The sequence below is a fragment of the Sesamum indicum genome, linkage group LG4 (assembly GCF_000512975.1).
Source record: "Sesamum indicum cultivar Zhongzhi No. 13 linkage group LG4, S_indicum_v1.0, whole genome shotgun sequence".
Classification (NCBI taxonomy): domain Eukaryota; kingdom Viridiplantae; phylum Streptophyta; class Magnoliopsida; order Lamiales; family Pedaliaceae; genus Sesamum; species Sesamum indicum.
In genome coordinates, this window is record NC_026148.1 from 2,839,572 (window position 1) to 2,852,285 (window position 12,714).

General features: G+C 35.0%; 2 protein-coding genes across 4 annotated transcripts; one reads left to right on the forward strand and one right to left on the reverse strand.

The window, feature by feature from the left end:
- Positions 1,648-6,616, reverse strand: LOC105159858 (protein FATTY ACID EXPORT 1, chloroplastic). Of its 2 annotated transcripts, XM_020693085.1 has the most exons (7): positions 6,429-6,616; positions 5,360-5,594; positions 4,088-4,255; positions 2,710-2,764; positions 2,269-2,315; positions 2,146-2,186; positions 1,648-2,050 (listed from the first exon to the last, which is right to left on the reverse strand). In XM_020693085.1, the coding sequence occupies exons 1-6, from the start codon at positions 6,537-6,539 to the stop codon at positions 2,182-2,184; spliced, it is 621 nt and encodes a 206-aa protein (XP_020548744.1). In that variant the 5' UTR covers positions 6,540-6,616; the 3' UTR covers positions 1,648-2,050; positions 2,146-2,181. The 2 variants fall into 2 exon arrangements, with proteins under 2 accessions (XP_020548744.1, XP_011075364.1); XM_011077062.2 differs by lacking the exon at positions 2,710-2,764 and having other exon boundaries at positions 6,429-6,612.
- LOC105159859 (DNA repair protein recA homolog 2, mitochondrial) lies at positions 8,698-12,676 on the forward strand. 2 transcript variants are annotated; one of them, XM_011077065.2, is made up of 8 exons: positions 8,698-8,890; positions 9,118-9,166; positions 9,365-9,573; positions 9,859-9,946; positions 10,482-10,654; positions 11,341-11,487; positions 11,552-11,686; positions 11,996-12,676. In XM_011077065.2, the coding sequence occupies exons 1-8, from the start codon at positions 8,801-8,803 to the stop codon at positions 12,296-12,298; spliced, it is 1,194 nt and encodes a 397-aa protein (XP_011075367.1). In that variant the 5' UTR covers positions 8,698-8,800; the 3' UTR covers positions 12,299-12,676. The 2 variants fall into 2 exon arrangements, with proteins under 2 accessions (XP_011075367.1, XP_011075366.1); XM_011077064.2 differs by having other exon boundaries at positions 8,699-8,890; positions 9,353-9,573; positions 11,996-12,674.

Sequence of the window (12,714 nt, forward strand, 5' to 3'; positions counted from 1 at the left end):
AACCTCTCAGTCAATTACTATACTGAGTTATGATAACTGAAAATACATAAAACTTTTATCAATCTCTCAGGTCAAATACACTATTATTTGATGGTGATTTAGTTTCGTTGTCCATCACTTCGTCTATTAATCACTTTATCAAATCAGCAACAGCAGATATTCAGAAGTCATTGAAGGGACATCTGAAAAGTTGAGACGATTGCAAGTTGGTTGAGGCCTGTTAGTGCTTATGGGCCATCCTAATTATGACCACTACAACTTACAAGTCCAGCACTTACATGACAAGGCCCAAGTGCTTGGTCTAGAGGGGCTCCCAACAATAGCTTAGCATGTTGCCACGTGGATGAGTTCCCAAAAGTTGGATGTCTTTGTCAACTTATCCCAAAATATCCTACATTAGCAATGATCTAAATAAGGTTGCTTGGGATTTGGATATCATGTCTATATGGTTCTTTGATTCCTCTCCTTGGGTAATATGTGGTTGGCAATGGAACATTTGTTGGGCAATGATATAGTGAGCATATCCATATCCCCCTATGTTGGAAACTATTTTCCCTTTTCCTACTCATGTCAAATGTCAATATGTTTGAATTAGTTGATATAATTGATATCCAATACTACTTCTAGTTTAACAAGTATTAACAAGTTTGAATGAACTTATAAGCTTTTATAAGATGTCAAACAATGTTATATCGAATGGTTATAGGAATGAGCTCAAATCCCTAGAATATAATATTTTATAATTTCCTTTCAAGAAAAATACATAAAGAGATCTTAATTTATTGGAATCTAAATTCCTGCAGTTTTGACAATTTTAATTATAGAATTGTTATTTCCAACATATTAGAGCTTCACAAACTTAATTTTAAAATAAAATCTAGCATTTTATAAATTAAAAAATATCTTATAAGGTATGCTAAATAAACTTGGCCTAAACTCCTCAAATGTTGTGTTTGGATCAATGTATTCGCATTTAATAATTTCAAATCCATAATAATAAATCCACTATACATATTTGAACAATACTATGTGAAAAAAGATTTCAAATAATCAATTTTTTATTTTTTATATTTAGTAGCATTAGGATGGATTTCAAGTTCATTTAATATGAACTCAATTTTCTCCAAAGTCCTTCACTCAACTCCAAATCTGTTCATCGATGTGGAGCCTAAGAGAGTTCAAATTCAAGGACCCATTTCATCCTATATCACTCAGATATATGCCTGAACTATCACGGATTTTCACATCATACAGATTTAAGAGTGAGATCTATCCCATTCCTCTAGTACTAGTGCACTGCCTTTGTTAAAGTCTTAAATAAGTTTTGTACTTGAGAACCACCCATTCCCACAATTCTTGGTATAGATGGATAACTAAGTGGAATTCCATCTTGCCTCCAATGGCAAACTATCATGACTCTCCCCTGTCCATAAAACGTCCAATCACAACTGAAAATAACGTAGCTATTACGTCAGATAATAGCTATTGCGGATGACAAACTCTTACCACTGTGATGGTTTTCTCACCTGTCACAAGTTGATGACCAAATCTCACAGGTTAGCAATGATACTTGTAGAACTTGTCCAGAAACGACTCCGCAACAGTACTATAATGTAGCTCAAAATTAAAATGAAGTATAACTGTATGTTCAGGTCAATACTGATTTCTACATGAATTACATAGATGACAACTCAAGAGTGGAAAGTTGACATTTATTCAGGCAGGTTTCTGATTATATATCCATAATTATACGTTTGTTGAGGTACAAATCTATGTTACACATCCTGATCATCATTTGCTCCTATCTCAACATGTACTTCAGGTACTTGAAATTCAGACTTGAAAACTCCCATAATGATAAAATTTGATCTTACTCACATATAAACTTACCTCCACGGGCAAAAGAGCAAATGTTTCCAATGAAAGCCACAGATTGTCTCATCTTTAGATAGCCTACAATGATTCAACAGATGCGGGAGACTTCAACTTCTTTGGTGGAGGATTACCTCCAGATATCACCACATAGGAATAGAAGCAGAGCATCGCAGCACTGGTACATGTTAAAGCAGAAAAGAACCAGTGACAAAATGAATGATGTTACAATGTTCAGCTAAAAAGTGCAATGGTAAAATCATATCACAGTACCTGATGACAGCATTAAAAACTGCAGGGAAGAGTCTTTTAGACTGCAACATTATCAACATTTTCGGTTAATGTGGTTATAAAGTAGAGAGCAGGTAAAACAATAATAGAAATCTGACTCATTACCAGTGAATAGGCCTGAACATTCTTCCACAGAAGGGCCATAGAGAGTACTGCATGGTAGAGTAGGTGAAGACTGATTATTAACTAAGTCAGATGACCCAAAAACATAATGAGAACAATACATATTAGCTAAATTCCATGACCAACATTCTATATGCATACTCTCACATTAAATTATTAAGACGTTAGCTGCATAATTCATTGGATAGAAAGCTCGATGATATTTATTGAAGTTTTCTGTGAGCCTGTTGGGAAAAGATAGGTAAAATTTTATACCATGAAACAAAAAGAAAAAGAAAAAACAACTTGCTGCATAATTTCATTGGACAAAATATGGATGAGACTTATTGAAGTTTTTCTGCAAGCACCATATTTTAGCCTGTTGGGAAAGATAGGTAAAATGATATACGATAAAACTAGAAGAAAAAGGGAAAAGTAACTCACTGCACAAGCCCTAAGAACATAGACATGAGCCTATTGAAGAGGCTAGAGTCAAACACTGCAAAACAATTCACAGGCCTTTGAGCACCAAGCAGACTAGGTCCGCGTTTAATAAGTAATTTGAACTGTTGTTTTTTGTCATAGAATATTTTAAACAGATTACTAATGTTGGATATAATTTAATTAACAGAAAATCAGTTTCATAAAAGCAGGTTGAAAGGGAGAATTAACATGCAAAATAGCTGAGAATAATTTCTGGGATAAGATGGCATCATTTGGTACCCCCCAGTTATATAATGACAAAAGTGAAAAAGGACATACTGTAAGAGTAATTTAATCATGTAATCACACATGAAGTTTCATATTGATATTGCTATTGAGAAGGCCATATTTATTACATAAAGATTAAGGTAAAAGATTTATCAGACAACCAGATGTTTGCTAAATTACAACATAGCCTGTGACAATAGATGTGTGGAAGAATTTAGCCATATATTGCTAAACAACAATAGCTCCTCCATCCCCTACCGCCAATCTTCCAATCCTGTCGCATTTGATCTATTAAATGAGGAGCTTAATTAGCTACCTAATATGGATCACATCCTACTCTATTGTTTGAATCTTCATCTCACTTTTAAATCTTACTATTTGGATTTCCCAACACCTAACTAATTATGATGAGTGGATTGGAGATTCTAATAAACAATGCGTTGGTTTATACGTTTCTATAAGGATATAATCTAGTCGGTTTATGGTCTGAAAATTGATTTCTCCGTTCTTTTTTCTTCTAGACCATATTAGAAGCATACTTTTGGATGCATGCTTATAGATTCAAGGTACTGTTGCAGCATGAAAACCATTCCAAATTGCTGATGATGGCACTCATGCTTTCTTTTTAAAGGCTTCATTTAGAGTTTGAGAATTTTGTTTAGTTCACTACATCAGGCCCTCAAAAGTCTCCAGTGCGGGCATGCCAAGGACTAGTTATGCACTTCACAATTCTTAGAATCATATCCAGCAGATCTTCTCCTGCAACCCAAAGTATGCTTAGAGCATATTATCAATATACACGTCGTGGAATGCCATTTACCTAAATGAAGAGGAAGGCTGCAAATTAACAACCTCAGGCAACTGCTTAAGCTGATGTACACATATTTAAAAAAAAGTAGAGGGATAGTTGAACTTTTAATCTTTAAAACATTGTTCAGAAAAGATGAAACTGAAAGGATGTAAAGTCCCATTAATTAGGCAGAGTCAACGCACTGGCTTTCATATTGATATTTAAGCACTTAAAAGATACCAAGAAAACAGAAATCATATGTTATAAATACGGAGAAGAGAACTGTCATAATGATTCCTCCACCAGGAAAAATGTAATCACCTGCTTGACCCAGTATGAATGGTAAGCTGGATTTTCCTTGTCTCCAAACCTTCAAACTGAAAGTGCTAAGTGCCAATAAAGCACCTCCAAAAAGCACACCAGTGCTCAAAGTAACAGGGTTTCTTGAGAGAATAAAGCCAAGAAGTCCCCCACTTAGGACAAGCCCGCCTATGGTAAATAAAGAACTTCTTAGTTCAACAAGTTTACATGAGTGTACTATGAACAATTTTAAATATCAAAATAACTTGCATGTAATCGTCATTGAGTGAGAGTGCACATAACTAATGTTTCTGACAGAACAAAAGACACGTTAAAAAGCAACTTACTGTTCAATTTCAAGTTTCAATAAAGACAACGAAACTAACAGTTATCCAGCACAATTACAAATTATGTTGCATTACATCCTGCATACTTCTTCTGGTGTTTCACACTGCACAGAGTAGTACTTGTACTAATGCTGCCAGATCCAGAGACAAACACCCACCACTAGATTATCTGAAGTTGAGTCCCATCAGAGTTCAATTCCAAAACTTTGATAAATCGATGACTCTACTTAATTAAACTCCACCATCAGGAGAATTTTGTTTTGTTTTAAGATTGGAAGACTTCCCTTTTTATTTCTCTGTTGTTTATTTGGGGCATTGGTGCAGGGTGGGGGCGGGTTTGAGGGAATTGAGTTTGGAGGTGATTGAGGTTCAAAACAATTTGATGATCAAGAATTCACAGTTCTGGATGGTGATCTTTCCTCCTTTTATGTTCCCCAACCAGACAAAGCAATAAGAACTAATCATTCGACCACTATTCTTGCCAGAATCTGGTTCCATAACTAATGCCCTTTCAAAACAATTTGATGATCAAGAGTTCACAGTTCCGGATGGTGATCTTTCCTTCTTTTATGTTCCGAACCAGACAAACAGTAAGAACTAATCATTCGACCACTATTCTTGCCAGAATCTGGTTCCATAACTAATGCCCTTTCATTAGGGTTGTTGTGCAACATAAAAGGGAACATACAAGGGAGTGCAATTTTCTACGATTTGGCAATTCTTTTCAACTCCTAAAACTTCTAGTTTTCCACAGAAACGAAGCTGTTTGACTCTTGACAAACAATTGACATAGTGAAGCAATCACAAACCAGCAACAGAATTTAAAACATCTTAAAAGAGAAAGTCCAGATCAGAAATGCAAAAGGGCCCAGGATATCTAAACAAAGTGCAGAAAGAATTTCATTATTATTCAGAAAAGGGAAATTCTAGGTCAGCAGATACTTACCAAAGGGGATCCCAAAACAAAAATCGTGAATCTTTGCTCCCCTTTTTGGTTGGCTATTGACTTGTTCCTGTATGCGCCCATTCGATTCTCCAATAACAAAACCTTCTGTAAGGGGATCTGCCTTTGTAGAGCTCCCATGTGATTTTGATGAATCTTCTACGTAACTTGGCGTGGTCTTATCAGCCAAGTTGGATACTTCACTACCACGTCCATCACTGCTCATAACATTTGAAACCTGAAGACAAAGTCAAGATGCATAACTTTCAAATGATAAACAAATAGCAGAAACTGTATCAGCTTGATAGCTGCTACCAGATTCTAGGTTATGAACATGAAATAACAGCACAAACTGCTAAACTGAAAAGCTCAATAGTAGACTCTCAAGCCTCGCTGGCTGGAAATGAGTATGCTCATATTAAGTTTAAGCCAAGCAAGAATAACTACCTGTTCCACTTGCCCAGCTTGTATACACAAAGCACCACACTGTGCTATTTCACAAAATAATTTTTGAATTTGTACATCAAACTTCCTTTCTTCACCACTCTTTGAGTTTTGATTTCACTATTATGGCATTCTACGAGTGACTGAAAATGCATTTTAAGATACAAAGTAAAGCACATTTATTACATTGTAACATCTAATCTAAATCCGTCCATTCACAAGTCCAACAAATTTTCTTATTTTTATTTATGAGAACTGAATAGCAAGTGGCATTAAGCCGCAAAACATTACTTTCAAATAAATAAAGAAAAAGCCAACATTCACACTCATGCACATTGCAACTAACGTCTCGATTCTGATCCTGCGGAACTAAAGCAGAGAAAAAGACAAACAGATGAAAAATTTCCAATCCATTCCATAGTATTTTCTTGGACCGAAATTCAGCAAAACAAAAATATAAAAGAAACAAACAAACAAAAATTGATTTCTCAATACATCATCTCAACCAACACCAGAGATGCAAAACCCTGGCACGTAAGCCCATAGCAATATGAAAAATTCAGCATTCCACCCGGAAATACATTCAGAATAAGAACTGGGAAATTAATAAAAACAAAAACACCCGTACCCTTCCGCGGCCAAAACTGGCGGTGCGGGAATATGATCCGCAGTTGAGCTGCAGTCGGCGGTTGTAAATTACGGAAGAGAAACATGAGAGTTGAGCAATCGCCGATGACATCGTTAGAATTCTCTCTTTATTTGCTGCAGTTCTTGGGATTTAAAGTGCAAGAAGAATCAGATGAATGAGAGTTTGTGAATGAAGTTGACAGAAAACTGGTCAACGGAAAAGCTAAACCCTTGACTTTTGTTGCCTACTCCTTTTGCAATTTTTTGGTAAATTATTTTTTTTATCCTTTAATTTAATTCTAATACTTTTAAAACATACCATCTATATAAATAGTTCTGTAAAATTAAAATATAATAAAATTAAGTCTGATTTAAAATTTTTTATATTATTTTGAATCTAAGCTAAAAATTGCTTACGTGACAGATACTTTTTTAAAGAATCGACAACTTATTTACCTATAAGTCCACATGTTATGACACTTATACTGATAAGATATATTTTAATAAATTATATTATTTATTATAAATGATATTAAATATTTTTATATTATATATATTTAAAAAAGTAACTTAATTTTCTTAATTCTTTTTAACTTTCTTTAAAAACTTAACGCTTTCTTAATTTTTAATTAAATTACATTTTAATTGTTATTTTTTTTTTAAATGGTGGTGAAGATACGGCACCACTTCCATATAGAAGGGCGATGGCACCACGCCCTCATCACTTGTGGGCGACAATTCCATAGCCATATTTGTCAATTTCTTTAGAAAACATATATAAATTGTTAGTTATATTATAATTTCGTTCCCTCTAATATGGCAAGCTTGCATGCTAGACTCAACAATGGGTGTCGATAAGGGACAACAGAAATTGATGCGGTGTTCGTGTCATAATATTGGTCTATAGTGATGCAGAGTAACACTAGTCCGTCAAGAAACGCTGGATGGTAATGCGATAGTACTGCAGTGGACGTGTAGGCCTGGAGTACATGTGGGGTGTCATTAGCCGATTGTCAGCATTATGTGGGCATCGTGGGTTGAAGTCTCAGCAACATTGAGACAAATGTGCGAGATGTTGTGGAAAATGACAATTGGATGCACATAATGTGCGTGCATAGGCAGAGCTATGCGCCTATGTGCAGGACAGTTGGCAGATAGTGCGCGCAGGTAGCACCTGTGTGCAGCATTCTTCGGCAAAAAGGCAGACGGTCTGAAAGCAGCACCCGATGTGTGGGATTCCTCGACAGTTGACGACAGATAGTACACGCGAATGGGTTTAACGATGCCATACACAGCTAGCAGGTTTGGCAAACTGTTGATGGTGCCAAGTTTGGTGATTTGCTGATGCATAAGGGGTTCAAGCAGCATGTGGGAAATATGTAGACAAACAGCTAGGGTTCAAACCACCTGTCTACATGGCACTATAGGGTTGCAGGTGGGTCTAAGAATTGTGGGTAAGTTTTATAACATGAAAAAGTGAGTGATATCATAATGCTACTAATTATATAAATATATATATTTTTATGACTAATTATATATATTCACTGATAATAATTTTTGTTTTGTCTCAATAGTGATTATTGTTCTTTATAATTAGTTTGTTATTAGTAGAAATTAATGACAAAAAATAGTGTATAAAGTTGTTACTGCAAGGAATTAGACACATATATAACGATGATCTGTCACATAAATAGTTTATGTCATTATATTTTATTGTTGTTTAGCTGTCAATATAGAAGTATCACTAATAATTTATAGTGATGACTTCATGTACAATTTTTGACATTAATAATTATGTAATGACAAGATAAAAAATATTATCACTTGATATATTTTATTAGTGACAACTTTAAAATTATTATTTATATGTTACTAATATTATATTTTTATATAGCGAGTTTTAAATTTGTACAATACTAATTACAAATTAAATATAACATATAATGGAAATACAATTACTAAAATTTAACATATAATGGTAACCCCTAATTGGTATCGGAACTTGATTGGATGGAGCTAAATGAGTTAAATTATTTTAAATTTGGAATTATTTTAAAATTTTCGTAAAGCAATTTAATTTTTAAATCTATTCTAAAAAATTCGTAAAGCAGGTGACCAAAGTGTTCGACGTTTGATTATAGTGTGGGCAATAACCCAAGAAGGGCAACATAGGTATTTGAAATGTTGTTTGAAATAAAACTCAAAGTCGCGTTCTTGAATTCCCCCGCAACCAACACGATTTAGTTTCCCATCCCCGGTTGTTCGTAAAAATGGCGCCACCCAGCTTGAACAGGTATTTTGCACTATATGCTTCGAAGAAGAACCCTAATTTCTGGCATTTCTGCGCAAAATCCGTTAGGAAATTTGAAGTAAATGGTCTCTTTAGCAGCTAAATCAGTTAAACTTTTGCGGTTGAGTACCTTTTCAACCTTTCGATTCCGCTCTCTCCTCTCCACACCCCAGGTATTATATGTATGTATATGTGTAAAAACATGTTGAGTACTGTTGTATAGTTTTATCTGTGATACTCTGAGTTAAAACGACTTAGATTTGGCATTTATTTTTGTACTTTGATTTTGAGTTTTGCAATGGTGTTTTTCTGAAGTTAAATTGCTGTAAATTTAGCTCTGCTGATAAATTTTTTATCTTTTTTTTTTTTTAAGTATTTATGTTTGTTTTGTATTCTTCAGACTGAGTGTGCTTGGAGAAGGACGCGGAGCATTCATACATCATCAACCGGTAAAGATTACATTTTCCAGTTTTTGCTCTACTCTCTTTTGGTTATAATCTGCTGATCTTTTTGTAGTTTTGATATCTTCAGTATAATTGATATTTGATTATGCGACTTTTTCTTTTTTCTTTTTCCGTTTTCTTCTTCTTTGGATACGCTTTTTGCAATTGAGTTCTCCTCTGTTTTGATCTTAGTTGAAGTTTCAGAATATGCATATGATGATCATATTCCGGATGATTCCAAGGTGACAGAGAAAGATACTGCACTGCGTATGGCTCTATCGAACCTTTCAGGGGAATTTGGTAAAGAATCAATGCTGTCATTGCAGCGATTCTTTGGGGCTAGAAGAGCCCCTGTGATATCCACCGGCTCATTGAGGCTGGATCAGGCTCTTGGTATTGGTGGACTACCTAAGGTTTGCTTCTGACAAATAGTTGCATTCATGGTTCTGTTATTTGCTATCCTTTTGATAACTACTGACATAGATTGCAGATATATGCCATTATTATTCTATTTTTGCACCTTTACAATATTACTGCTGCTCACTCAGTTAATGTTAATGGCCATTTATTGTTACATAGCACTTTCCTGTTTGAAATGATATATTCTATGAGAGTAAGAATCTTCTTCCTCTTTTACGTCTTTTAGCTTCACTTAGACATTACGCATATCCATGACATATGTTGATTGCTTTCATCAGGGGAGGATGGTAGAAATTTACGGGCAGGAAGCATCAGGGAAGACAACACTTGCATTACATGTTATTAAGGAGGCTCAAAAGCTTGGAGGTGCACACAATAATATGTCTTCAATTTTCGGAATGAAAGATTTGGTATCTAAAAATATATGGGGAATTAGGTTTTCTAGAGTACAGTGATATGCTAAAAGTAAAATAGCGTTCCAACTTGTAGGCTTTGAAGCCAAAGATTTTGCATGGATGGACAAGCTTCTTGTTGTATAAGGATGGCTCTTTATCTTCTTCTTCCATAGGTATAGGGATCTATCTGCAAAGATGTATTCCCTTTTTTAACAATCATTTGTTAACTCTATTGATCTTGTTGCTCTTACAAACTATTCATTAGCTACTAGTCACTTCACGCATGAAACTGTTGCCATAGCTTTTTCACATGCCATGCATAACTTGCTGTAGAATTGCTGAGTTTAGTGGGTTATATCAATGTAGTGACTTTGACTAGTATGAGGAAGATTATTGTGATAGAGGAAACAATCGAACTTTTTGAGTTGCAGTCTTTTATGCTGCTTAAACATCATCATCGTTTTTCTCTTTATTCTTCACATGTAACTAATTTATTCCTCATATAGGTTACTGTGCCTATCTTGATGTGGAGAATGCAATGGACCCTTCACTTGCTGAGTCAATAGGTGTTAACACTGAGGATCTCCTTATTTCACAGCCAGATTCTGCTGAAAATTTGCTGAGTGTGGTGGATACATTGACAAAAAGTGGATCGATTTCTGTTATTGTTGTTGACAGTGTATGTACCAACCTAAGAATCCCTACTTCTGCACAAAATAGTCTTTTGTATTATATATCAAATAATTCCTGTCATCTCTTTCATGTTCCTATTTAGTTACAAATGTAGTCGAGTGTGATGTATGATTGATTGATGTAGTTTCTCCCAGTCTGCCATAAAAGTTAATTTGTTGATACACCAGGACTTGTAGAATTGGAAAACAGATGTATGAATAATCTAATACCGAAAAGCAGAGAACTTGTATTGATTGAGATGAAGGCACAATGCTTTTATGCAAATTGTTTGCAAATAGTGGATTGGGTTCTATCATTCTGTTCGGTGATTGTATAATTAGAAGCATTGGGACATCTGATATATTGGAAGTGAAATGGGTGATTTATTTCTAGGTAGCTGTATCAGCTTTCCCTGCAAGCATTTGCCTCAAAACTCAATCATGCATTTTCTCCATATATCATTATATTGATTTGGAAATGGATTCTTCTTTGTATTGCTATATTCTTCTTTTCTTGGATGCAATTGGTTGACGGTTCAGATTATTCTTTATATTTAATTTTTGTGCTATTTTGCTTTTACTTAGGTAGTTTTATCCACTAAATTTCAGTATTTCTGTACTTTAATTTCCATCATCGTCAGGAAACCTTGGATGTTTTTTATCCTGTAGTGTTTTATCTACATTCCTTTTGCAGGTAGCAGCTCTTGTTCCTCAATGTGAAGTTGACACTTCACAATGTGGTTCCTCCAGAGATCTTCAATCAAAAATAATGACCCAAGCACTACGGAAAATACATTATTCTCTATGCAACTCCAATACACTTATTATTTTTATCAACCAGGTTAGCACCTTCTGCTGGATCTTATGGATGGTTTGTGTTGAGATTAATTCTCTGATCCTTACAGGTAAGAAAAAATTTGAAATTAGTTGAAGGCTCTGTGCGTGTGGATGAAGTAACCTGTGGTGGAAATGCCTTGAAATTTTATGCTGCTATACGTATGCGAATTAGCAGAAAGGGATTGCTCAAGACAGAGGATAAGGTAAGACTGACAAGTATTATCAGATCTGGATTTGTCATGCTTCCGCATATCTCTTTTGTGATGGTATCATTTTCGCACCTATTTGTGCTTGATAAGATTAAAATCTGCTAACACCTAGTATCTTTACAGATCTTTGAAATGTGTGGTTTTTCGTTTACATACATCTAGTATCTTATAAAATATTGGTGCAAGTAGAGCAGATATTTATAATGCATTGCTCACTCATGAGCATATATTTTTTTTTCCTGTTGGACAAAAATTCATATGAAATTGGCATAGTATCATATCTGAATATTTCCATGCTGCCAGGCTACCGGTCTTGGGATTTCTGTGCAAGTAGTTAAAAACAAACTCGCACCTTCAATGGCAAAAGCTGAATTAAGTATAAGATTCGGGAAAGGAATCTGCCGCAAATCAGAGGCCTTGGATTTGGCCTGTGAACATGGTGTCATAGTGAAAGATGGAAGCAGGTACTTCATCAAAGGAAGAGTCTTGCATAGTAGAGAGGAAGTTTTAAGGTATCTGGGTGCAAATGATGGGGCTTTGGATGATGTAATCAGAACCTTAAGGTGTCATTTGTTTGAGAGAGAAATGGTCCAAGGAAATCATTGATCACACAACCTCGACGCAAATATTCTTGAGCCACTTCTTACAAGAACGTTGAGCGAAAATGCATCCGTAGATTCTCTGAGCTTGATTCTAAATGGATGAAACTGTTTAGGTGAAACTGTTTAAGTTTATCAAACATCTGCAGGCATTAATTATATTGTTATCTGGTTAATGTGAGATTGTATAATGCAAACAAAATTGTGTATTGTATTACTCAACCTTTTTACTATGTACATTGTCTGGTAACATTTCTCTAGTGTTAGAATTTGGCCTTTCTTTCTTTCAGTACCGAAATTAATGTAAGGAAATAGGCTTCCAATTTAAGACGGGAACTCTGATGTAAAAAAGTTGCAAGAAGATATGCTTCATGCCTGCAGTATCTGGAAAATGGAAAATGATTGTTAATGAATGGTGGCTGC

Coding starts and splice junctions, on each gene's coding strand:
- LOC105159858 (XM_011077062.2), bottom strand. CDS start 6,539: ATGTCATCGGCGATTGCTCAACTCTCATGTTTCTCTTCCGTAATTTAC. Junction 2,316..4,087: donor ATTCATACTGGGTCAAGCAG/GTGATTACATTT, acceptor TCTACCATGCAG/TACTCTCTATGGCCCTTCTG. Junction 2,187..2,268: donor ATGTTCAGGCCTATTCACTG/GTAATGAGTCAG, acceptor ATAATGTTGCAG/TCTAAAAGACTCTTCCCTGC.
- LOC105159859 (XM_011077064.2), top strand. CDS start 8,801: ATGGTCTCTTTAGCAGCTAAATCAGTTAAACTTTTGCGGTTGAGTACC. Junction 8,891..9,117: donor CTCTCCTCTCCACACCCCAG/GTATTATATGTA, acceptor TGTATTCTTCAG/ACTGAGTGTGCTTGGAGAAG. Junction 10,655..11,340: donor CTGTTATTGTTGTTGACAGT/GTATGTACCAAC, acceptor TTCCTTTTGCAG/GTAGCAGCTCTTGTTCCTCA.